At 39.5% G+C, this 27887-nt stretch overlaps 1 protein-coding gene across 1 annotated transcript in view; it reads left to right on the forward strand.

Annotated features, from left to right (window-relative positions):
- AGMO (alkylglycerol monooxygenase) overlaps nt 1-27887 on the forward strand; it is a 161275-nt gene that overhangs the window by 36961 nt on the left and 96427 nt on the right. The window contains exons 4-5 of the mRNA XM_089534012.1: nt 18296-18399; nt 23699-23794. Coding sequence (XP_089390138.1) covers nt 18296-18399; nt 23699-23794 — 200 coding nt within the window. The remainder of the gene's footprint in view (nt 1-18295; nt 18400-23698; nt 23795-27887) is intronic.

The following is a 27887-nucleotide window of genomic DNA, read 5'->3' on the forward strand; positions in this document are numbered from 1 at the left end:
CAGGTTGATGGCTCCCTGCTTGCCCAGCAGCGATCTGCCCAGGAAAAGGGTTTGAAGGGATGGATCCATCTCCCCCTCAGCCTTTTCACCCTGCAGACAGGTGCCTGGGCAAGGCAGTGATTTGACTGGGAAAGGGGCAGGGTTGTTACATACACCTTCTTGGCTTCTCCTTCCTGGGGATTTTCCTCCTGTGGAGAGGAGGAGGAGGAGTGAACCTTTACAGCAGCCTTGACCTCTCAAATAATCAAAACCATGAATGTTAAGTCCGTGAATGTGGAGGGAGAAGTGTAGATATAGAAAAGAAGCAAACCCAGAGTGGGATTAATGAAAGTATGGCGGGTTACAGACTGCCAAAAAATACGTATGGCATACATATTAGGGTTAGGAAGGGGCGGTGCTTCCGCACCCCCCTAACCCTAGTACGTATTCCATACGTACAACATGGAGGCGCCCCTTCCACATGGGGGCCGCCATTTTTACGTATCGGACGCATAGCGTCCAGATGTGTCGCGGCGCCTATGATGTCACGAATGCGCCAGCGGCGCCTCGCGACGTCAGAGGCGCCGTGAGAAGGAGCTCCATTTTGGAGCTCCTTTTTTGCTCCGTGCGGGAGCCGCGCGGTGTGGCTGCTGCAGCTCCCGCATGGAGCAAACGGCGGCGGCGGCAGACCGCCTCAAAGCGGCGGTCTATAACCCGCCTATGTTTTGTTAAGTATAGAAATTATAATATACAGACTTTTTAAAATTCCGTCTTACTGAAATATAAATAGTAGTATGACCAGATAGTCTGCAGACATGCCCTTGTCCCTATTACTACCTTGCTCAGATTAGTTCCCAATATCTTCAAGTTTCCCTATACCCTAATTGGCAGATGTTATGATAGCCGAAAGATTTCCCTGCTTCTGGTATAATGTAAGTTGATAATGGATCGGATTCTGACTTAGAAGTACTTGGAATAAATCTGCCAAAATTAGTGGAATTGAGTTCATCGTGGATAAGAAATCCCATAGACTTAAGTACATCTTCTCTAAGTATGGATGCCTTGATACAGCTGATGATGATGTTTAATATGTTGCTGTTATTGTTTCTGTTTGATAGACTGTAGATTTTAAGGCATAATCTTTTGTGGAAAGGCAGCATATAAAGTCTAAACCAGTCTTAAAATCTTATCATAGTTTAGGCCAGAGCTATGGGCCCAAACAGACAGGCCAAAATAAAGCTGCTTTGGGTCACTTTGGAAGTATGCTGTTTAAATGATACACACATTCTAAGAGGCCAGAAGCTGCACCAAACCTGTGCTCCAATCCTTAGGACTGGAGCGTGGCTTTGGTTCGGTTTCCGTCCTCTTAGGATGCACGCATCATTTAAAGAGCATACCTCCAAAGTGAACCGAAGCAGCTTGTCTGTTTGGGCCCTATGAGAAGAAAGAAAACAGCTGCACACTCAGTTCATCCTGGTTTCTTTTATAAAAAAACTGTTTATTCAGTATCTTTACATATGATAGCACAAACTTTCTTTGCATTTCCCATCCTCTGTCTTCTGTGTCACACGAAGATGTTATGTGAAGAGGCATTGAAGTGTATAACCTCAGAAGAAGTACCACTTACTAGGGGCTTATCCCCTTAATGAAGTGCACTGAGGATTGCCTCTCATATTTTGTTTAGGCAGTGGGGGATTCAGTATGAAATTCTGTACATGTTAAGTATAGTACTATAACAAAAAAAGTACTGTAGATCGTATATATTCATTTTTCATTATAGATAAGAAATCATTTTCCCCAAGTTTGTAGCTTTTGTATTCAGTAACCATGATATAACATAGACAAATTTCAGCCTGGTTAGCAGTTGTATGGAAACCTATATGACATAAAATCTGTCTACACAGAATTACTCATGGCTGTTAACCACTTGTCTTTAATTCAAGAGGAAAAACCTTTTCAAAAAACTGGAGAGCTCTTTGTCATCCAACCCTTTTTAAAAAAGAAAAAAACAACCCACAATGACTTGTATTATAAATGCAAGGTCCTTTCTGTTTCTTTAAGGAATGTGTATTATTTATGTTCTAAGCAGGCTACACTTGATAGATGTGGAAGTTAGAACATTGTTCTTTTGTAATCTGAGTTAGAGAAATGTCTGCAGATAAATAGGTTGTAACTTGTTACAGCTGAATAAGAACATTAAAAATCATGGTAAAAGCAAAATGCCATTTGCCATACTTTTTAGTATTACTTCATCTTATTACCTACATTTTACTTACACAGGGGAGCTCTTCCCACTACTAAACTGAGAAACTGATGGCATTGGTTTTGATCGCATTTGTAGCCATTGGTTTAGCCTTGCTGTTTAGATTGATAATATAGCTGTTTTAACAGTTACTGCTATCTGTTATGTACGATTAAGCTAGATACAATTCAAACTAATTTTGAGGCTAATACCTGAGACATAGTACAATGCAGCCCTTTAAAAAAGGAATTATAGAATCAATTAAATTCTTTAATTTTCTCTAATTAAGTGTGAGTAATCCATACCAGACAGCACCCACATGTGTGCTCCCATCCAGATTTGAAGCCACCACAGTAACTGATGGATTTCCCATATTTTATGTATTTGTTTGGAAGTACACAAATGAGGTAATAATTTCTATAACATATTTTTAGATATTCAGTTGGTTTCATGTAAACTACTTGTGCTTTATTTATATGTGCATCATGTGTAGAATAAAATTCACTAGTGTATGCATGATAATAATTTTTCACATCCATTCCCTTGCATTGAATGCTTTACCATAATTTATCTATGTTCTCATTGCATGTACTTCAGTATGAGAACCAAGTACCGTAACACATCATAACAAATATTGCTTCAGATTACCAAATCGACAGTATGTTGCAACATACTGTCTAAAATATTGTGTGACAAATTAGAACTGTTAACAATGGAATCCTAACTCAGCTGGATCCAAGACAGGTTATAAGGTGGCAGGCGTCACTTTCTGTGAGGCCCAGAATACACAATATGGCACAGAAATTTCTGTGGGTGTACATCTACTGTCAGCTGTTTTTCTACCAGCAATAGGCTTCAAAAGGGGGAGTTGGGAGATAGAGTAGAACTGGCTTGGATGTTGCTCAATTTGACCTCTCAGCTACACCAGCCGGAGGGTTATGGATCTCAGTGCTACTCAGAGTGGTAGTCCCTGAACCAGTGTCAGTCCCTAGCAGTGTTTCATGACTGAAAGAAAACATTGTACAGTGCGCCCACGTCATACACAGATGCACTATACGTGGCTTTCAGCATATGTTGAAAGCCGCACGGGAGTGCGCAGGGCACAAGGTGTGGCATGCCCCAATTAGATCAATGGGATGTGCACCTGTGGCGTGTGGGCACCACCACACTGCCACCACGTGCACAAGCCCCATTACTTTCAATGGGGCTCGAGCATACACATGTTTTTTTACATGGGGGGTCTTGAACGGATCCCCTGTGTAAAAAAAAGGGCACACTGTAGTCCAATATGGTGCTGGTTCCTAGCACATTGGAGGAAGGGGAAATAGTTTTTTTGTTTGTTTGTTTTTTGGCTTAAAATAAGTGCTTGTGCCTGCTTCCTTATGTCCATTGTCTGACATCCAATACAGCAAGAATTTTATTTATTTTATTTTAATTCTAGAGTCTTCAAGCTCAGCAAAATGTGGCTCAGTAAAATTTTTCCAGCATTGCGTAGATTCCGGGGGCATGACTTCCGTCCTCTGGGGGCAGGACTTCTGGGGCAGAACTTCTACCCCTGACCTTTCCCTGGACTCTGAAAGACAGCTAGAAGCCAGGAAAGGTCTGGGAGGAGGGGGGCAACAGGCATGTACCAGTTGCTCTCTTCCCTCTGCCCTTCTCCTGGCCTCCAGCTATCTCTCAGAGGCAGATGGAAGCTGAGAAAGGTCCCTGGGGAGGAGGACAAATAGGCATGTGCCTGTTCCTCCTTGTCCTGGCCCTTTGGCCCTCTGCAGACAGCTGGGGACCAGGAAAGGTCTCTGGGGAGGAGGAGGAATAGGCATTCCTCATATGCCGATTCCTCATTCCCCCAAGCTTTCCCAAACCCAGCTGTCCCTCAGAGCCAGCTTTCAAAAGCAATTTTGAAAGTTGTTTCCATTTCAAATGCAGTTATAGCATGGGGCATGGGGTAGGAGATGGTGTTCAAAATAAAGGAACCTGTTTAATGGATATGAAGCTTGTTCTGTCAGGCAGGGGTGGGCACTATTGTGGGTATCTGGGGAAGTTCACACCACTCCATGAAGTCCACTGTGAGTCTCTGAAAGTGCCACCTCTAGCATCTCCTCACTAGCAGTGGCCAGTTGATGCATTGCTGGGGAACTCAGAAAATGCATTCTTGGTTTCATCCACACTTCTCCTGCAGTTATAGAGAAGCTGCCAGGTGCCACAATGGTGGGCAGAGTGTGGCCCCTGGGTCCCTTTTGTGGTCCTTTAAGCCCCTCTGTTACCAATCCCTTTACCAATAGTTTCTATTCCCAACAGAAGTTCCGCTCTTCGGTAGCTGTAGGAGCAAAGTTTGAAAAACTGAGAGGAGATCTACTATTCCTATGCAGTGGATCTGCTGCTTATCCTGACTCTTAGCCTGGTTCCACTTCCTTGCTGTTACTGTATCTTATCAGCGTGAAGATCCAGAGCAGTAGCCTTGCCTTGCTCTTCTGTCTAGTCAGTTATACAGGGAAAGAAGACAAGTAAAGTCACAGTGGGAATGGAAGAGGAGAATTTGGATCCACTCTGGCTGGGTGCCTATTGAGGCTGTCCTATCCAAAGGACTTGGAAAATAAATTTGAGTTGGCACCCCCATTGCATGGTGCTTTGATTCCAGACCATAACATTAAAAAACCCAAACAAAATGTGATTCACTTGTTGCCTTTTTCTTTCAGTCCTTTAAAGAGTTTTTAGGTGTTTTTAAAGGTTTGCATTCACTGCATTCATCTTAGCAGTTCTTTAATTCTTGGTGTACTCTGGCTGTGTGTTCCTTTAATGTATGCACATCCAAAATTTTGGACATTGTGGGAAAAGGTTTCACTGGCAACTATTCTTGCCATTAAAAGCACTTCCCATCTGAATATCAGCTGCCAAAGTATGTAGTATCCAGCAGAGCAAGAGGATGAGGACATAGTTTGCAATGAAGCTGAACAGTTTGCACTTCCTAGAAGTGACACCAAACATCAATCTTTATGGAGGCAGCCCAGAACACAGGAAAATAAGAACACTTAAGAACAAAAAGAGAATTATCTTCTGTCTTTCATTCTTATTCCAGTGATTTCCTTTTCAAATCTTTCCAGAATGAATATATTCTCATAGTGACATTTCAGAGGTTTTATTAATGCAACCTGAGGAGTTATAAATGTATGTACTCCAGAATGTAAAAATACTTTGATTTCTTCAAACATAGGCTCTGTATTGATATAAGTGTATGGAAATATATTCTTGGGCTACTAGGTGAATAGCTCAGCTACAGATGTGGCATCACAGGCCTTTTGTGTCCACAAGGGATTTTGATTTTTCAGCATTAGACTGCTTTAAAAGCTTCTGAATAGAACCTGATATGTTGCAGGATATATCATCCTCTCCTATTTGTTTAGATTGGCATTAGTCTTACTTGCCCTGTAGTCAGTATACTTTTCAGTGTTTTCTCTTGTAGGGTGCTGGGCTGGAGAAGTTTGCATGCTTACCTGTTGTTTCATCTGTTCATGTAACATTGAAACACATCTCTTCATCAATTATTGTCCAGTTAACTGCTTTGAAATTATCTATTTTAGCTAATATTTTAATATTGCAAAGTGCCTTTCACAAGGTAGTAAATATTTGGGAAAAGTGGTGGGGCTGAAGCTCTTCTCAGTGTTGCCTGCTTAAGTACACCAACAAGGAATGTGATCTCTAATCATTCTCTCTCACCTGCAGCGACAATCAATTTGGAGAACTTTTTTTTCCTGCTGAGAAACTCCTTGAAAACTTTATAATGTTTGATGGTTGGGACTTAGTCTGAGAGGGGAAAAAGGGGGAATTTTCTTCACTTGTTTTTGCACAAAAAGGTGGGCATTTGTTGATTTCTATACAGTGAAAGCCCTTTCTCTGTATAGAAACAGGTTTCCTGTGAAGAAAATACCATTTGCATGCAAAAAAAACCCCACACGATGAACTTTGCACAGAACTTTGAAAAGAATATTCTTCTGTCTGAGTTTCCTGGTACCTTAGAAACCCTTTTTGATTCAAGTATTTGTGAATATTCTTTTCATCAGGAACATACAAAGCTACGTTATACAAAGTCAGATGACTGGTCCATATAATTCAATGTTGTCCAGTGGCATCACTAGGAGTAGCGACCTGGTGCTATCACTCATAGGGCCACCTGTCCCCATTTACTTCTTCCCATACCACACCATACAGAATCCTTATTAATGTGTTTTGTACTAATATTTTTAATAAATCACAATTCCTATATATCACTGAATGTAATAAAGAACTAGAAAAATTAAAATTATACCTTTAAATTACTATACCATATGCACAGCCTATGTGTATTTAAATGTATATAGTTTCATGTGGTTAAAGTGAAAATTTGGTAAGGTGTGATTTTTTTTATAAAAAAAGCAAAAATATTGAAAAAATAAATTTGATTTTGATTTGTACATTGTTATGATTATAATTATTTTATTTTCTTATATCCTGCCTTTCTCCCAACATAGGGACTCAGAGCACCTAACAGCAAATTAAAAAACAATACAGTGTAAAAACACTACATTAAAATGTATAAATATAAAATTAAAAAAATTAATTAAGCAATTTGAAAAGTTAATACAGTTATAAATTAAAATGTAACATGTTAAAAATACAAACTTTAAAATTTAAAATACACAATGTTTAAGTCTCAGCCCTTATCTACTTTAAAAGGCCTGACAGCATATGAATATATTTATCTGTTGCTGAAAGGATAGCAGGAATGGAGCCATCCTGGCCTCTCTAGTGAGAGAGTTTCAATGCTTGGGAGCAGCCACCAAGAAGGCCCTCTCTCTTGTTCCAAAATGAGAGGGTGGTGGGACAGAGACAAGGGCCTCTCCGGATGATCTCAACACTCTAGTGGGCTTGTAAAGGGAGATATGGCAATTCAGAAACCTGGACCCAAGCCATATAGGGTTTTATAGGTCAAAACAAGCACTTTGAATTGTGCCAAGAAACAGACTGGCAGCCAATGAAGCTGTCACAGCAAAGGGGTTGGATGCTCCAGTTAACAACCTGGCTGCAGCTCTTTGGGCCAACTGAAGTTTCTGAGCACTTTTCAAAGGCAACACCACAGAGAACACAGTACAATAGTCCAAACGGGATATAACCAAGGCATGGACCACTGTGGCCAAATCTGACTTCTCCAGGAACAGGCGCAGTTGGTGCACTAGAGTTAACTGTGCAAACACACTCCTGGTCACCGCTAAAACCTGAGATTCCAGGCTCATTACTGTTAATTGGGGAAAAAACCTGACGCCTCTCTTTTCTCCTTCCACTGAGCCTCACCCCATCTTTTCAGCATTTTAAAGGGATGCAGGCAAATGCCGCAGCCTGTTTCTGCCAGATGTTTGAGGAACAGTTGTGTCACCCTCCCTAAAGTGCCACCTGCCATGGTCCTCACCCCCCACACCCCTTTAATAATGCCTCTGGTGTTCTCAAGTGGGTTCATTTCCCATTGTAGCTGAGTATGAGACTGGTTGAACCCAGGACCTGCTTTGTTTTTATTGTTATTCCTTTTGTTGCAAATCTCTGTTCATTTCTTCCCCCTCCTCAGATAAACTGAAAGCTAAGTCCTTTGAAGACTTGAGAGAGGGAGTTGATTTGTAGCAAAATGGCAACATGCATGGTGCAGAATCACCTGTCTCACACCTTCTTCCTTAATGCCTCCCAGAATGGAGCTTCTTTCCTAGTGAGCCTTAAACAGAGCAGGCAGGGAAAGCTATGTGGCTTTGTTTGCCAATTCACAGAACTGCAGGCCTGGGTTAAAGTTGATTCTCACATCTTCTGTGGACTATTTCAGACAGATACAAGGGATATTGATATCTGAAATAGATAAAATCCAAATCTAATCACTCCTGAAGATTTGTTAATGTTTTGGATTTGTAGGTAGATAGACCATGTGTTCTCCCAAAACAGATGCATTTCAATCTCTCCATAAAAGATAATACTAGCAGTGGGAACAAGAGTGGGGCAGGAGTGTTGTTTGTGAGAAGCAGCTCTTGCTTCTAATCAGAGTGAATGTTTTCACTAGATCTTTTCAGAGCCAGTATTTTGGAAGATGAATAATTAACAGGATTGTTCTATTGGTTCATAGCCTGTGGTTGCAGTCTGCCCTAGGAGAACCAACATGAAGAGAGAATTTTTGTGGTTTGTCAAGGGCCTGAAATTGGGAGTTTACTTGAAAAATTGATGATTCTCATATCCTTCTACCTTTGTTTCTCTATTCTTCACACCTATAATTCACTATTCTTCTGTTGCACTTCCTGTGACCTCAGTATTAGGCGAGCAATTAAATTGTGAAGTCGAAGGCTTTCATGGCTGGCATCCATAGCTTTTTGTGGGTTTTTCAGGCTATGTGGCCATGTTCTAGCAGAGTTTCTTCCTGACGTTTTGCCAACATCTGTGGCTGGCATCTTCAGAGAATGTTTGCCTGGAAAGGACTTGGCTATATATATTGTGTGACCTGGAAAGGCAGGAGTGATTTGCATGTATATTGTTTGTTGCTAATGGCAGGCTTCAGGGTGTGAGGGTCTGCACAAGAGGATTAATGTCTGCTTGATAGCGCTCATTGTCTGCTGGGACAGTTCTCATTTGCATTTGTTGAGTCTTTATCTTGCTATCTTTCAGGACACACAATATATATAGACAAGTCTTTTCCAGGCAAACATTCTCTGAAGATGCCAGCCACAGATGCTAGTGAAATGTCAGGAAGAAACTCTGCTAGAACATGGCCACATAGCCCGAAAAACTCACAAAAACTATAGCAATTAAATTGTTTTTTGTTCATCATAATACTGTATCCTCTGCAGCTATCCACCTTTTGCATATACCATTTTCATATAAATTGCAAACAAGCAAACTAAGGAGTGATCAAATGCAGTAAGAAGAAACACCCTCCACCCATTTCTCAAATCTGAATACTCTTTCATTCAATAACTTGACTGTTATGTTTCTGAAAGTTTGCTTTTTTCTTATTTAGGTCCACATCTATATTTTATATCATTGAGATTAAAAATTACGTAGAAAAACATTCTAGTGGGGAAAGTGCATTCTTTTATGGAAATTCCCAAATTATAAAGGCTGTTATTGTCTGAAGCCACTTTTACTATTCTTGTGATCTCCTCAGAAAGGGCAACTATTCCTGCAAACACCATCTAGTCCTCAAAAGAAAATGTAAAAAAGTTATTGGTTCATACTTTAAAAAATAACCAGACTTTTAATGATTCCTAACATACAGTGTGGTATGGTGGTTTGAATGTTGGACTAGGATGTGGCTGAGGTAGTTTGGTGCAAAGCAACTGTGAAAAGCAGACCACTAGAAAACAAGTGGCAAATGAATGGAGTGTTTTGTCAGAGGATCCTCAAGCAAAAGAAGAAATGAATCTTCATGTGCTTATTAATGGCTGTGGTTTATTTTTTAAAATGGTTTTCGACTATCCTGTTGGGGAGCTTTTTAGAAAACAGGACATCAAAAACCTTTTTAAAGAATAAAATATAACCATTAATAAGCATGTGAAGACTTGTCTCTTCTTTTGCTTGTGGATCCTAGCTGTGCTTTGTAGTACTGGTTTGAGATTTTGTTTTTTCACAGGGCTGCTTTATAGATACCAATATTACCTTGGAAAATGAAAATGTTTCTAATTTATTTGTTTATTCTAAACCGCCTTCATTTTAGGTTTATCTAATGTTAACTGAAATAACCTGCCCGTTTTGTATATTGCTATAACCCCCACCCTGGACCACAGGATGATTGGTTTACAGAGTCCTATGAAAATTAATGTGGATTTTGGATGTGGTTTCCAGTTAGAAAGTGATACAGGACAGTGTTGTGTATACATACTCAGAAGTGAGCCCTCCCTAAGCTTAAAGGGGTGTTATTCCCCAGTCTCTGTGTATGGGAGTTCAGCCTTAAGAAGTAAAGTTGTTGTAGGGTAGAGAATCAATAGGGATTATTCCATATTTTTAATGTAATGTGCCATGTACAAGCTCACCTTGGGACTTTTCAGTGGGAGGGCATGGTTTTCTCTCTTTTTTCTGGAAAGGTTTTGTATTATTTTAGCTTTTGATATTTCATCCCACATTGCTTGAAATCAGTGTTTTGTTTTGACTTTCTATAACTTTTGTGGATCTTATCTGTGGGAGGGATTGTTGTGTTTTTCAGCTGGTATGGCAGAAGATCAGGCAGGAGTTTCTGGCACACACAGAGATCTTTGAGGCAGGTTTTGCACTAGCATACTATACTTCTTGGCATGCATAGCCTGGGAACATATTCTATGCTTTTCTATTTCATTTTAGGTTAGCCCACTCACTGAATTATTTGTAGACCACACAAGGGTTTTAATGTATGAACAATGGGACTGGGAATGAAAATAAATGAGAAAATCAGAAATTGGAATGAGAATGTAAAATCAGGGAATTTCCAGTTTTCCCACAAATCTATCATAATGTATAATTTTCCTTCCTCCTTTAATATTGTTAAAAATACTCATATCAATCTATATTAACATGAGACACTTATGTGCAGCTCCAAATCTTAAAACCCAATGTATGAAAACACAGCATGGATGGTATTGACTATCAGTAGTATAAATATAGAAAAAATAATGAGGTTGTTTCTGTTAATATCTTTAAGAATTTGAATCACTTCTTGACATGTCTCCAAAGTAATTTGCGGTAATAAAAGTTTTAAAACAAGCTGTAAAACTACAATTGACAGTAGTGTAAACAGCAAGCGGCAGAGAACATTAGTAAAGCAGCAGTCAGTAAAACATAGATCAAACGATAGGCAGTAGACACTAATTTGAACTCTTAGTAAAAAGGAAATCCTAAAGCTGTCCTTTATCTCTCTCTTCTCAGTATGAGAAGCATATATAATGTGAAAGCAATAGAGGTCCTTCTTGATGGTTGCTCTCCAACTCTGAAACTCTGGCAAAGAAAGCTTGATTAATAACATGGAGGTTTTTTTTCCTTTTAAAAAAAGACTTCTAAATGGGTTAGCCTGCCTTATCTGCTTGCTTTGATTATTCCAAAATGTGAGAGGCTTGTGCTGCCACAAAGAGAAAGAGTTAGTGTGAATATTGAGAGGTGGAGGGTTGAGGAGGGCTGCCTGGCCATGATGGTTGCTCAGAACAGAGGCACAGGGCCTGGACTTCTACTGGCTAGCAAGAGAGCAATGAGATGAGAAAGGGATGAGTACTTTGAAGCTGGCTCAGACATTAAATTTAAAGCAAGCAGTTGGGCAGAAAGGGAAATGGGGAAGCAAGGGAGACTTCCTATTTCTGTGTACATACCCAGAGACCCACTCAAGGAATTTTCTGTTCCCTATACCAAAGTAATGTGGTAATTATTTCTAATTTCTAATTGGCTTGTGTTTTGGAGTTGCGTTATCTTTCAGCTTGTGCATCCTGAAGTCGAAGAAAAACTGCTTGGAAAATTGAAACCAGGGAGTTTGACTGAGACAAACCATTTTGACATAGTGAGATAACTTGTCAAGGATTCATCAACCTCTGATTCCAGCATGAGAATCAGATGCTATTTTTTGTCTGTGTTTCCTGCATTTTGTGCAAAATGTCTCAGTGCAAAACTGTTGTCTTTTTGTTCATGAAACCAAATACAACATAGAATCATAGAATCATAGAATTGCAGAGTTGGAAGAGACCCCAAGAGCCATCATGTCCAACCCCTTTATTCTGCCATGCAGGAAATCCAAATCAAAGCATCCCTGACAGATGGCCATCCAGCCTCTGTTTAAAGACCTCCAAGGAAGGAGACTCCACTACACTCGAAAGGAGTTTGTTCCATTGTCGACCGCCCTTACTGTCAGAACAAGAACAAAAAAACACGTGACAAACACAGTGCTATTACATTTTACTAGTCAAGCAATGCGGCAATAGTTATCTTATTCAGTAAAATCCATTCACTGAAATGCACTAGAGGCCATCTGCACTGCAGAAATAATCCAGTTTGACACCACTTTAACTGTCATAGCTCAATGCTGTGGAATTCAGGGAACTGTAGTTTGTTGTGGCACTAGCGCTTTCTGACAAAGAAGGCTAAATGTCTGACAAAACTACAGCTCCCAGAATTACATAGCATTGAGTCATGACAGTTAAACTGGTGTCAAACTAGATTATTTCTGCTATGTGGATGCAGCCAAAGTCTATTAGATATCTACAAATAATATAATCATTGTTTTTCAGCAAGGAGATTGGTGTGTATGTGTTGTCTCATTTCCATGTGAGAATGAACCACCTACCACTCTGGATTCATGCTTGTGCTAGTTGAGAAATCAGTCATGGTTGGATTATGTATTTTGATGTTGGAGGTGGTTAATGTCTGATAGATGGTATGGTTCACACTTGCTTGAAGGGATAGAATGTGAAGAAAATTGCACTGAACTCTGTCAGATTTACTTCTAAGAAGATACGCATATGATTATACTGCTGTCTGCACTTCTTCTTGAAGAGCATTGAATGGCATCAGTGGATTCTAATAAAGGTGCATCAATAGAAGTTTTGCTGGGTATTTTGCTGTTGAGAGGATTTCTGCTTGGTCTCAACAGTTGCATTAAATGGCAGAGTTTTAGTTCTTTCCCACCTGTGCAAGGGTTTCTAGACTGTTCTTAGCATTAAAAATGACTCTCTGATGTATTTAAGATGAAGAACATAATTTGCCATTGTTTTCACTAGATTAGGAAGCTCTTTAATTGAATACTGGCTAGTAATAAAGTGGGCTTTTAATAATTCTTTTTGAATACTATTTGAACTTGATTTGAATGAATGTGGAATGAAAAAATCATCACAGATTTTCTTCCTTGAACTTTTCAGAATCCTAAAAAGCAACTGAGGGAATGAAAAAAGATCCAGTTACAGTACTGTGTTTGTACAGCTGTACCTCATTGACTCGAGGTTTGTGTTACACACAGTTTGTGATAGGAAGTATATGCTTTTAAAACAACCAAGGAGACGGATCTTTAACCTCCACCCTTTTCAGATTTTTTTTGTTCACCCATTTAGCTTCTGTCATAGTCCTAGGAAGTATTTCAAATACAAATTATTGCACAGAATCATAACTCGAAGGAATCACTCATCCCCTTGTGAACTCATTAGAAAGGTGGATTAAGATACTCATTTCCCACCAGAATTGAAGTTTAAGATACTGTGTACTTCGGGAGAAGATGAATTTTCAAAACGGATTTCTCAGATTGCATGTTAGGGATTTTTTCCTGATGGGTTGGTTAAGTTATCATTTTTCAGTTTAGCTGTTGTAAGGATTTTCAGAGGCTCAGAGTACATCCAGGAATGATTAAGTTGCTTCCTATATTACTAACAGGTCATAATTTGTTAGTTATCATATGTTAATATCAAGCTTATAATAGTGTGTAATTCCCCTGGTGGCTTAGAATGGTTGACCTGATGGTACATTAATGTATTTGCTTTGGCATGTTTACACTTAGGTGTTAATCATCAGCCCTGATATAATTTTGGCAGTGGAGAATACCAAGACATTAACTGTTATAATGTCACATACTGAGTGAAATACTAATTGCTGCCAAGAGTAGCTTGCTTAATGGTTGCACTGAAATCTTAACTTTCCCATTGTTTTTGAGAAGGGCTCACTTGGCTGCCAATGAATTTCACATTAGCAACAGAGGCTTCATGTAAACTTAATTCTTTTAACACAGGTGATCTAAAATTAATTTAAATATAACAAGCCAACTACTAGACTGCACCACCCACCTTCACACTATGATGTACTCAAGACATTCTAAGACCCTCAGGCTACACATCTGATGGCCATGAAAGATTTTGTCTCTTCAGTTCTGTGTGCCAAATTCCTACTCATAACTGTCAAAATAGACAGGTTTGTAAAATTCACAGCAGTCTGACCACCCAGACTATTGTTAAAGAAAACAATGTACTTTTCTATTGTCTGCCTTTGCACATTACCAGTTTTAAATTACATTAACAGTCTGAGCTTTTTGACACACCCAGGGGATTTTCACTTAAAGGAAACTATGACACAGGAAGGGATGAAAGATAATCAAGTAGCAATATTACATCTATCTAGGAGAAAGCTTCTGTATTCTTCCAGTAGAAAGATATATCTATTGCCACCAGTGAACAGTATGCTTGGTGTTGAGTGACTAGTAACACAAAGGACTTTCAATTCATTTACATACACAAGCACAGGATTACTACCTTATATCATATTTAACCTTGTCCTGATAAAGACTATTATCATTGACTGCTCAAGCAGTTCACTGGCATGTCATTATTGGCTCAGAGCCCCTGACCTTGTGTACTGTTACCTGTGATCTTGGCTCCCAATGTGATATGGTAGGATCAGGAACTGTCAACACAATCTGGAGTGAAGGCATCTGCCCTTTGCTGGTCTTTTCAGGTCAAGGTTAGCTGGACTGTGGCAGTAAAAGCATAAAAGTTCAATCCTTTATTTTTTAAAAAATGGATTTTTAATGCAGTGTTATTTTCCATTCTTTAGCTGCATTGCCATGGCATTCTTTCTATCTTAGATCAGAGAACATGAGAAAAGTACTGTATACTCATGTATAAGTCTAGAAATTTAGGTAAAAAAATTGACCCAAAAAAACTGAGTCGACTTATCCACGGGTCAATGTAAGTACTGTACTTTAACTCTTATTTAAAAGAATGAACCATCCCCTGGTGAAAAGCAAGAGTATAATGTGTCCTGGGAGCACTGAACTCTTCTACTCTCTCATCCCTCCAATCTTAAGAGTGAGCACAAAGAGTTATGTCTGCTGGAATTTTGTAAGTTCTTTGACATTGATTTGCTTTGCTTCATCCTTTAGATCCTTTGCTATATGTCCCTAAGTTTTACCCTCCACTTATCCATGGGTCATAGCAAAATCCATAATTCTGGTCCCAAAACTTGCCCTCAGCTTATACATGAGGTCGAATTATAGTCGAGTATATATAGTAATGAGTAATTACGCAGGTAATGTAGTATTTTGAGCATTGGACTAGGATTCAGGAAACCAGGGTTCAAATCCTGGTTTGGCCATGGAAACCCACTGAGTGACCTTGGGCAAGTCACACTCTCTTATTCTCAGAGGATGGCAATGGCAAACCTCCTCAGAAGAAACCTGCCAAGAAAACTTGTAATAGGTTTGCCGTATGTTGCCATATGCTGGAAATGACTTGAATGCCCACAACAGTAACAACAAGATTAACATATTGTCACCTAGACCCTCATGGTAGTCTGAGGTACTCTATTTCCTATAACCTGCAGAGAAGGGGATTCAGGTTGAAATGCACAAGGCAGAAAGCAAGCACGACATGTTGGATTGTAAAACATGTTTATTGCTTCCATAGTGTAGAATTTAGACAAGAATATTCACTTACAGTTTCCATGCTTTTTGTTGGATGGGTGATTTTATGAGCTCTAACCTCTTCTCTTAAACCACAGGGCTTTTTAAAAAACTATACATTCTGTTTGTGATTGGACAGAAGGGATTTTCTTCAATTCTCTGTATGCATATATTTCCCTATATTGACAAGTGATTTATTTTTTCAAAACATTCACACATTAGAACATCCATCAGACTTAATGGAAAGAAACAAGAGATTTGACTTTTGAGCAAAAAAGTTTGAAACATTAAATTATTATTATTATTATTATTTTGGTATTCAGAGCTTTAAAAATTAACAGAGTGGTGCGTTACAGACCGCCGAAAAGCGGCAGCCTGCACCCTCCCCTTTCCCCGCCAGATCGAGGCCTCAGCAGCCAGAGCGGCAGCCGCTGAGGCCCCGATCCGCCACTTTCCAGGCCACGGGGAAGCGGCAAAAGGCCACTTCCCCGAGGCCTGGAAAGGGGTGTCCTTGGGGCTTCGAGCCCCAAGGACACCTGGCGGTGGCGGGGAGGAGGAGAAAGGGGCCGCTTGGCCCCTTTCTCCTCTGCATCGCTGGGCGCAGCCATCTAAAGGCTGCGCCAGCAACGCAAGACCAGGAAGGAGCTCCGTTTTGGAGCTCCTTCCTCTGCTGACAAAAGGGCGCACTAAGCGCCCTCGCGCAGCGCGATGGCGTCATGTCCGTGCCGCCTCATTTGGAGGTGGCGCGTTCGTGATGCCATCTTGTACATCCTCAGGACGTATTAAGCTTGACGCCCCTTTTTAAACCTAGCATGTCCTGAGGACGTCCCTTATGCCTGTCTGTAATGCGCCAGTAAAACCTAAATAATATCTCTATTAATGAAGGAGTATCACTTAAATCCATATTATTATGTTGCAATAACCCCTAAACAATATTAGGGCCTGTTGTTAAAGGCCTATTGCAACATAATGGAAAATTAATCCTTATTTTCTCACTTTAATTGATAAATAATATTTTTTGTAAAAACAAACCTCTGTGGTTTCTGTTAAAATATGTACTTCAGCAACCTCCCCATTTCCTCTTTCACAGTATTATTTCTTCAGGCTTTTCTCTACCTTATAAATAGCAATTTTATAATACTTCAGCCAATCTTATTGATGTCTACTTTAGATAATTTCCCTAGTCATGTAGGAGGCACTTTTCTAGGACTTGCTCATGTTGGATTCATTAAAATGGACCTGAGAAGGTATGGTCGCTACTCTAATCTTTCCTATGTATCAGGAACCTCTCAATGGTTGAATCATTCACAGTACAAGCCTATGGAAACTTTTCCTAGAAGTAATTCCTACTGTGTTTGAGGGGGCTGAATTGTAGACAGATGTGCACAAAACTGCAATATTGTGTATAGTTGCTCAACTTCTGAACACTAGAGAGAATATGCAAACCAGGGACTGGATGTATATATCTCTCCAGATGTTGTTGGGCTGCAACTGATAGAACACAGTATGCTGCAGAATAATCAGAGTACAGTTCGAAAACATCCTGAGGGCCACACAATTCCCAATCTAAAATAGATGAACCCTAAATTCTTGTGTTTCATACATGACACAGTGAACATTCATTAACATCTTAAGACATATACAGTTGCCCCTCCAATTTCGCATCCCTTGACCATTCGCAGGCGACAAACGGAGGGAGACAAAATGACGCCTGAATATCTGCATTTTTCTGTTTTGCGGGAGGGTCCAGAACGGATCCCCTGCTAAAATGGAGGGGTAACTGTATACAGTGCACCTGTGTCATAGGCGGGTGTCTTTTACATGGCTTCCAATTTACGCTGGAAGCCCCGCACCATTTCCTGAATGGTGTACTAGCCCATGGCACTTGCGCCGCTGCATGCATGCGTCTCATTATCCTCAGTGGGACTCGAGCATAGGCGGAACTTGCCTTACGCGGTGGGGTCTGGAACGGATCCCCTGCCTAAGGCAAGGGACCAGTATAATTTATAGTAATGTGGGAGATTATCACACAAGCCCAAAAAGTGGAAATAAAGCAGAATAGATGCATTTGTGGCCGAACTGTATCAGATGGTGCCATGGCTGAACAGTAGCTGGTCTGTCCTCCATCCATGGCTATCACATACTTTTTTATTGCTGGGTTTCCCCCATCAATTGCTGTCAGTGTTGCTGCTGTAGCATTAGATTTGTGTGTATAGTCTGGGCTTCATTTCCAGCATTGGCCAGTCATGTAGTGTCATTTCCCTGCTCTTCTTCACTCCACCTACTGTTCCCAAGCTGTCTGTCTTACTTTTTTTTAAAAAATGTTTTAATTTCTTTCCTCCCCCTCCCCCAAATTGTATTGGCATAATGCCTAAATTGTTTTAAAAAGAGAGACAGAAATAAAAAAAACACCTGAAAAGCATGTTGGTAAAGCAATAGGACAGGGAGGCAGGTTAAGGAGCATGCTGGGAAAAAGGATCCCAGACTGGCAATGGCTGCTGCAGTGATTGCAGATATGTGTGATATGGACTGTTCTCAAGTTGGTATGTATTTATTTTCTTTCATTAACACAATCATGGTGAAAAGGGGCAGGGAGCTCCTGTGATAATCTCCTTGATGATAAGGCTATATGCATTACTTTATTTTTCCAAGGCTCACTTAATTTCTGTTTTCTTTTTGTTTTTCAGAGATTAATCTACTATGGGCAGGACACCAAGCTCATCATAGTTCAGAGGATTATAATTTATTCACAGCATTAAGGCAATCTGTTTTGCAGAAATACACATCTTGGGTAAGTTACACAAAATGCATACTGTTATGCAATAAATAATTTATTAACAAATGTGCCAGTTATCAACATTTTTGTACCATCTGTCATGTGCCTTGTTAATACAGTTTCAGTTTGTTGTGTTGTTAATTGCCATCAAGTCAGTTTTGACTTACAACAACTCTATGATCTCTAAGATCCAGGGTGGTGGCATTCTGTTCAGTATTGTAACTTGGATTTACAACATCTTAAATATTTGAATCCCTGCTTACAATGGTTGTACCAGTACACTGACTGAGGATGCGTGCAAAAACCCACATTAGAAGCTGGTTAGTACCACCAACATAGGGATTTCCAAGGCTCTGGAGAGTGAAGTGGTGAGTGAAGATGACTCTGCCCATCTTCTGTCAGCAAAGTCATTTGTGACAGGTACTTGCAATAAGACCCTGCAGGGTTCCCTGTGGCTCCCGTTCAGAAAGCACCTTGCTGCCAAAAGAGGGGACAATGCTTCTTTAATCACCACCTCTCTCCCCAGCACCATGGAAATCCCTATGTTGGCTTCTAAACAAGGTTTTTCGGGTCAGATTAGGAAATGTAACTATGATGACAGAACTCCATAGTCACAGCTGCATCTCCTGAGGATCTCAGTCTCTGTTATTGATAGCCATGCCAATCTTTTGCAAAGCCAGGGCCATCGTTTCCTATTTTTTGCAGTCCTTGGTATCTACAGAACTCTTCTCCAGCACCACATTTCAGTTTAGTTGATTTTCTTCATAATAGCTTTCTTCACTATCTAGCTTTCACATAAAAATTAGAAATGTTGTGGCACATTTTCAATTTACTTTAAACTTTTAATTTTTTTTTGCTCTTTGCATGTCTTAAGGTTTTATTTAATGAACAGTTGTTGTTTTTTAAAAAGAAAATCAGATCAATAATAAAGTACAGCTGTTATGTGGAGTATTATTGTAGGAAGTTCGCATTTATTTCCATTGATAACGATTCCTGGGATATAATGTAATCAATTAGTATGTGAATAATTGTGTTTTTTTAAATCACCTCAAAATCTTGCATAATTTTGCTTATTTCATTTATTTATTTCACTTCTATGCACTTTTCTCCTAAAAAAGAGACACAAGCCAGCTCACAAGATAAAACGTATGTGAAAACTATGAAAGTTTTAAATTATAAAATTATTGTTGAAATTGCCTCACTGCTGCAAGAAAACTTTAATTTTTTTTTTTTGCACCAATCCAAGAAATAATATCTGCATTTAGATGGGTCTTCTACTTAAAGGTTCCTATGATTACAGTAATTGAAATCTTTGCAGAGAAAGATGCTTTGTGCACTTGTGTCTAACAGCCAGGTTAGCATGTATAGTGCCTCACATTGGATCAGGCATTACGTCACAACCCTAAATACTGCCGAAGATATAAATGAGTCAGTATTAGAGACAGATGAATGCATCTATTTCCATGCAGGTGAGTGCACAAGCTAGAAAGGAGGAATTATTTCTCTGCTACCTAAAGAAGAAGGAAAGTCTCTTTGGCTCCAGCCAGCATGGAAACTCAGAAGGCTAGCAGAGAGTGGGGGGAGGGGCACCGTAGAATAGTTTTTTGGGGGAGGAAGGTGGTTAAATCACCTAATAAAAATAGTCACCCATTATCCGGGAATGCTGCCAACACACACTCACATGGCTGATAAGAGCCTGCTGGGCAAAAGATAAACACGCCGAGCTGCCAAGAAGCAGTTCCTCAACAATGCCAAACGATGTCCGATAGAATAAGCCATTAGCCAGTCCAAAGTTCAGGATTTCAGAGAGCAATACTACCAGTCCAGTGCGAGGTCAAGAGTGCCAGAGGGTTGGTCAAAGTGTCCGGTCTGAGGTCAAGGATTCAAAGGCAGTCAAGAGTCTAGGAAACCAGGAGTCAGATCAAGCAGCATTCACTAATGAGAACTTTAGATTGTAAGTCTGAGGGCAGGGAACTGTCTAATAAATAATAATAATAATTGTAAGCCACTCTGAGAGCCTTTAAATACCATCAATAAATAAATATAACTAATAGTCTCTGGCAAGATTGTTCAGCAATGCCAGGTGCCTTATATGTAGCTCCCTTATCTCAGCTGCTGATTGCCTAATGAGCATTTCTCAGCAAACCTCTTGGAACGCTGAAGGCATGCCCTTTCTGATTTCTGGCTAAAGGTAGGAACCTCTGTGCTCTGCTGCTCTATGTCTCCCAAGTCTGGCACTTCTACTGGGGCAAGGCTGGGCTGCTGAGCCCCAGGCTCCACTGGAGGAGATCCCACAGAGCTAGGGTCTGGCTGAGTCAAATCCACTGGGGCTGGGAGAGTAGAGCTGGGACCTGGCAGGGCAGAACTGGGGCCTGGCACAGCCTCAGGTTCCTCCTGCACCTGAGGAGCCGAGTCCTCCTCGTTGTCCTCCGAGTCCTCCTCCTGGCTGGCCATGACACCCATGTTTTTGTACTGGAGGAGAGAATATGGTAGCTAGCAATAATTTGTAATTGATATTGAACAGGAAAATCAGAGGGGGTCTTACCTGTCGTTCCATGCCCTGAAAATTTAAATTGATAGCAAGCTTTTTTAAACCAAACTCTGGATTTCACCTGCTGGTTGGGGAGACACTCCTGTAACAGGTAAAGGTTGTGAGCTTTGAACCTCTCTGAGCTTCATTGTAGATTATGGAAGAGCTCTAATTTGGTCATTTCCAATTTTGGTGGGGAAATACCTTTTGGACCAAAAACAGACTCATAAAGAGAAGTGTCCCCAATTCCTTGATTCTGTGCCTTAGAGGTTACATGGTCTCAAAAGATGGAAATGAAAGCACGGGGCAAGGAAGTGCTTCCCACCCCCTGGAAGTTCCCCATGCCTGGCTAAGATGACCAACCATACTGAACTGGTATGACAGAAGATGGGAAGGCAAAACAGAAGTAAAAGATTGAAGAATTTGGGGTTCTTTTTCATTTGCTATAGCTTGAGCTAAAATTTAATACAAATATTAACTATGGGTTTTCATGACTGATGAGTGAGTCAGTTTGTATAAAGATAATAGTACCAGGGATGACATTAGGGGGGTGGGGGAGCAGACCACACCAGATGACACCTGAGAGGTGGCGTACACCCCATGGGGTAGTACACCCAGTGGGACTGACACAACTACCAGGTGAGGGTCATTCAGCAGCTATGCCAGACCCTAAACAGGCCATCTGGAGGCTGGGGGAGGATGTCTTCTCTTTAGGGTCTGGTGTGACTGGTGGGCAAGCAGCCATGGCAGACACTAAATGAGCCATCCAGCTGCCATCTGCTACTTAGAACTAGGTGAATGACAACTATTCTTGAGGATCATTCTGTAAGAAGTCAAAAGGGGATGGAGAGGAGTTTGATGTTAACACATGTGAGGGCACTTTCCTAAAAACGTATTTAGATATGAAAGATTATGCAAAAATATGCATTTTTGATCTAATGCACATTTACCATCCTTTATGATGGAAGTATTGGCTAGTAATGGATAAGAGTCAAATGGATATGAATTCAACTGCTGGCATTTTTTATCTTATGCACATTTAGCTGGATGTCACTTCCCACACATTCACTAGTATTTACTCTCAGGTAAAATTGTAGAGAATTGTAGCCTGAGCATTGCTTTTCTGTACTAAAATTAAGTTTGCAATTTTGCTAATTATTATAATTCAGGTCCAAAACACACTGCAGAAATTATCCAGGTTAAGACCAGTTAAAGTACAGTGGACCCTTGTTATACGCTGGGGTTTGGTTCCAAGATCCCCCGTGTATAACAAAATCCGTGTATGCTCAAGTCCCATTACATATAATGACATAGCAAAATGGTGTCCCTTATAAAAATGGAAAATCAAGGTAAATTTATACTTTTTTGGAACATTTTCAATCCGTGTATAAAAAATCCGTGTATAAGAAGGGTCAACTGTACTAGAGAATCCTGAGAGTTGTAGTTTATTGTAGCATCGGAGCTCTCTGATAGAGAAGGCTAAACATCTTATAGTTCCCAGAATTCCCTAGCATTGAACCAGGGCAGTCAAAGTGGTGTTAAATTGGATTATTTCTGCAGTGTGTTTTGGACCTCAGCAGATTTCTTCTGACAATTTAAGCTTTTTAAAATTAAATTTTATAAAAAATAAAATGAACTTGTTTTGTGATTATTTTCTATAACAAGTAGTCACACTGCTACATATTTCTAACAATCACAGCCAAATTCATAAATGCATCAGTTGCCCTCTTCACATGTAACGTCTCAATTCACATCAACAAAGGAACAAGTAGTAGTGTTGCTTACAAGTGTTTATGGGGCTGTAACCTTGTCAGATGTTACTGACAAGGAGAGTGGGACTTACAGATACATCAGAACTCAGGAATTTTGGGACTGGGACATATGTATTCATTTGTTATGTAATGCAAAAATGATAGTAAAGAGGCAAAATTATACCCAATAGTGAATCTCAAACTTGCGTTCCATTGCAAAGCCTTGTAGTGTCCAATGGTAAGGTCATACCCATTTTTAGTTGGACTGAGTGAAGAAGCAAGGGATTGACTTGTTTAAAGTGAACTTTTTGTGTGTGGCAAAACTGAAAATAAGTGCAATCACCACAGTCTCTCTTCAGTGGTTTCATAAAAAGCAGCGCACTGTGGATTCATCATCCTCCCATTTCCACTATATTACAGTTCCAAATCCTTTGCTTGGAAACCTTTGTGATGGAAGTACTGACTAGTAATGAATAAGAGTCAGCTGGATATGAATTCAACTGCTGACATTTTTGTCACCAGGGTTTCAGATTCTTACCTAATGACACTAGTTGAGTGGAGCCACGTGCATAGTTGCAAAAATATTATGGAGACATATCCAATCCATTAGGCATCCATCCATCCAGCATTTAGGCATTCTGTATCAGAAGAGCAGTGAATGGAACAATTTAGCTAAGCAATGTTAAATAATGAAACATGGCAACCATTCTACTTATAGCACTTCTTTATCACTGCTGAATTTCAAGGAAGCATATTTCTGAATGTCAGAGTAGGATGGTATGTATCTAATAGCCAGGGTAGAAGCCAAGATTTGGAATGAATATACAGTATTCTTATTCTGGATTTCATTTTTGTTGTTGTATTAGGCATGCCACCAATGTACAGGTTCTCTCTCTTGAGTTTCCCATGATTCCATTATGAAATTAGTAAAATGCTTTTCTTCATGAGAATAATGAGAAGGTTAAATTAATATCTGAAATTTGGCTACTTTATCTATAATGCTTTTGGTTCATTTTCCCTCCATATGTTTCAGATATTCTATTTGCCAATGGCTTTCTTTATTCCACCTTCATTGTATGTGGTTCATCTCCAGTTTAATCTGCTTTACCAATTCTGGATACACACAGAGGTAATCTGGGATTTTAAGCAATACATAAACTGTTAGTTTGTAATTGTGTTTTGGAAAACTATTAGTAGCTGATTTATTATGTAAGGAAGTCTTTTTCTGACTTCTTTAAAGAAAAACATATGCTCATTTTATTCCTGATTTTAGGATATATAAGGAATAAAATAAGTAGAGAGAGCAGGAGAGCTATATTTATAAGAAGCAATGAAGCCAGTTGGTCCCAATTAGTTAAAAATGTTTTTAACTATAACAAATCCAAATAATGTATTTCTTTGGTACTATGCTATATTTCTTTAATATACACACAACTGTATATTAAAATTGCTTCAACACAGATACAGCATCTTGAAATATTAGAAAGATGTTTCAAGAAAGAAACATTACTTTGTTTAGATTATTTTAAAATTACAGTTACAATCAAGTTTTGTTGCTGTCTTCTATTTCTTAAATGATTACCCGCTGAGAAAAACTGCATTTGGCTATCATGTGTTTTTGTGTATTTGTGCCAATATCCACTAATATTCTGCTCTGATTACTCATTAGTTGGCAAGTTTTTTTTTTACTTTTTAGGCAAATCTAGTTTGAAGTATGATTTATTATACACCAATGTATATGGGTTCCTCTTTAGATTTCATAGCAGTGACCTTTGTTACATTCATACCATTATCTTTGTTCATAAATAGTGAGTTTCAGTAGCTGTTTTGCTCTGTTGTTTTAATGTAGTATAAGTATACAGTATAACCTAGGATGAATTAAGGCTAACCTGCTGCTTACTGTAGATTGTTCTACATTAAAAGCGAACTTTCTGTGTTAAGATCCAAAGATGTCATGTCAAGCAGACACAGTACCCTAAGGATTTCTCTGTTCCTGAAAGTGGTTAGCAATTCCTGAAGTTGGTGGTTGTTGTTGTATGCCTTCAAGTCATTTTCAACTTACGGCAATCCTAAAGTGAATTTATCACATGATTTTCTATGTAGGGTTTGTTCAGAAAAGGTTTGCCTTTCCCTTCCTCTGAGGCTGTGAGAGTGACTTGCTGAAGGTTACCCAGTGGGTTTCCATGGCCAAACAGGAATTCAAATTCTGATCTCCAGAGCTGTAGTCCAATGTTCAAACCATTATACAATGGGCCCTCATTACCACTAAGATTTGGTTCTAGGAACTCTCTCCACTCATTGATATGAACATCTGTGGATTCTCAAGTCTCATTAAATACAATGGGATAGTACATTCGTGTCCTTTATATAATATGGCAGAATTATGGTTTGCTTTTCGAAATTTACATATTTTAAAAATATTTTCAAGCTGTGAATGGATAAGGAATTGGTGGATGCAGAGGGCCAACTGTGCCATACTGGCTCACACAGTTTAGATCCTCCATAAAATTTGAAAGTCTAGGTTAATAGACTGTCTTAACACATTGGTTAGTCTAGATAGCAATTCAGTGTATATCTACTATAGTGATGGAAATTATATAGTCTTCCAGAAGTTGTTGGACTGCAGATTCAAAATCCATTCCAGTACTGGAAGTGGAATGGTGGGTGCTTGAGTCCAACATCATCTGGAAGACCACATGATTCTGTTAAGCAGCGCAGAGCTGATGCAATCCCCTTGTGTCAGTATTTTACATGAGACTAAAGTAGGATGCTTAAGATTTCTTTGGGCTTTTGTTATTTATGGCCAGATAGTCCTAGCAGTCAATTCCTGCAGAAGCCGTACTTTCTGCCCAAGAAGGAAAATTGATTGGCAACTGTGGTAGCCATGGGAAGAAATAGGAGCTAGCCCTGAATGGTTTGTTTCCAAATATTTTGCTTCTGTAGGGTTGTGGTCCTCAGAGCTAAAAGTACTATGGAAAATTAGATTCCTATCCTGTAGCTACAGGCAAATCCCACTGTGTCATGCTTGGCAGTTGGAGACTTGAAGAATCAGGACATTGTTGTAGTGAAAATTAACTATTGCTTTACTCCAGGTTCTAAGACACACAAAACTACCCCACAATGGTTAGAATCAGCTCTGAGTTTTCCCAGGTTAAACAACACTTTAAAAGTCCTTTATCCAGCCCCCTCCTCACGTTTGTAGTCAGCACCATTTGCCCATTTCAAAGGTGTGCTTTGATGTTTGCCCCTTCTCAGTTTCTATCTCTCCACCATCTCCCAGGAAAGGAAGGCACTATCATAAACAGTCATAAACAGCCCAGTTCTCCTGCTACAGCCATCTGCTCCAATCTACAATTTCTTTTGATTTCCCCCCTCTTCATCCACCACACTTTGTTTTCAGATTCCTATGGGAATCATAGGAACATGAAACACTAGTATTGTCCCCCCCTTTCCTTGTTGCCTCTGTGGCCTTTCTCAATTTGTCACTACCTTTATCTCAGTCAGCATAGAGGAACCTAATGGGATGTTGGCTTGTGAATGCTTGGAGTCAACTAACTGAACTCTATGGGAATGACTCCCAAGTAATGATAAATGGGATTCCAGTGCACAGCATCTGGATTAATAATTAATAATTTTAAAAAATATAATTTTATGATGAAGAGATGGACTATAGAAGGGCATTACTGACATGTACTGAAAATTAATTTAGATAGGGTTTTCACAATTTGCTGCCTCTGACAAATAATTGTGAATAACTCTATATTATGAAACATTTAATACTAGAACAAATACTTATCTGCTGCCCTAGCTTTAAGGTATATTGTTGCTGGGGTCCCCCCCCCCCATATTTCATGGTGCATTTTAGTTACTTTTAGTCAAGTAGACCACATATTGCTATGAAGAGGCCCACATCGTTGCATCTTAATTACAAAAATGCTGTTTTCAGATTTCCTGTGCATATTGCTTTGGCTTATGTGCTGTCCACGTACGCTTGGCCTTTTATGTACAATATACTCCCTGTTTTAAAATTATTATAAATCTGAAGGTTATACTAAACTGCTCTGGTAGTTATAATAAAAGACCCAAATCACAATGGGCTGTTAGGGCAAATAAAACAGTCCTGCTTTTTATAAAGAAAAGGGTCCAGGTGTTATGGTGACAGAAATGAAGGTAATCTTGTTCAGATGTTGCTGTCTGACAGATGCGAATTGTATATTTATATTTAATTATGTGTGCTTCCATTACAAAAATGTCTCTCTCATCTTGTAGCTACCTCTATTGCAATATTAAATCATGAATAACTGTGCTGGACATGAATATTCCAAAAATCTTTTTTACTGTTAGATAAATGATTGTCCTAAGTTCATAAAATAAGTAGTTTCCAGTTATTCCTATCCAAGTTAGTAGAACAGTCTTAAACACAAGGGGGCTACCTTTGATATTAAATTATTAGGCTATAGATCACATCCTAAAACACTAAGAGAAAGCCCTGTTTGTCAGTATTCTGGAAAAGGTGAACAATATCACTTATGTAAGAATAACATTGAGATAGGCAAAACCAGGAGGCCATTGTCTCACGGGTGAAACAGATGGGCCAAACAAAACAGTTTCCATCTGCTTCAAAGGCAGAGAATTTAGATGACACACACCTCCAAAGTGGGAAGAAACCAGATTGAAGCTGCAATCCAGGGCTAAAAATCGGTGCAAAAATAACCTGGGATATTCCGATTTAGCCTGGAAAATGCTCACTTTCGACTCTGCATATAAAACACCCTGACATGAGAGTCAGTGTGAAGATGCAATCCATCCTAACCCTAAAGCTGCATATAAATGCACCAGTGCAGGTATGCATTAAAAAAGGATGGTTAAGGGTGCCCTGCTTACCTCTGCTGAGGGCAGCAGAACAGGGGAATATGCAAAGGAGTAGTCTAGAGTCTACTATAACTGGCCCTGGTCAGTATTCTGACTGTGGCATTTTGAAAATTAAACCACAGGTGCATGAGAACTGCATAAATATCGGTTGAAATAATGATTCAGGAACATAAATACACATCAGTATGGATTTAGTTTATGCATCTTATATAAAATGTGTTCTGAAATGCATAAGCACAGTGAAGAAGACAATAAATGTGTGACTAGTTTCACACTTGTTCTGTTTGCAACCTCTTCATTTGCAAACGTTCACAAAATGTTCATTTTCTGAGATGTCAAAAGAACATGTT

This window comes from Sceloporus occidentalis, unplaced genomic scaffold (genome assembly GCF_023333645.1).
Source record: "Sceloporus occidentalis isolate IW3139 unplaced genomic scaffold, rSceOcc1.0.p SCAF_7, whole genome shotgun sequence".
NCBI lineage: Eukaryota > Metazoa > Chordata > Lepidosauria > Squamata > Phrynosomatidae > Sceloporus > Sceloporus occidentalis.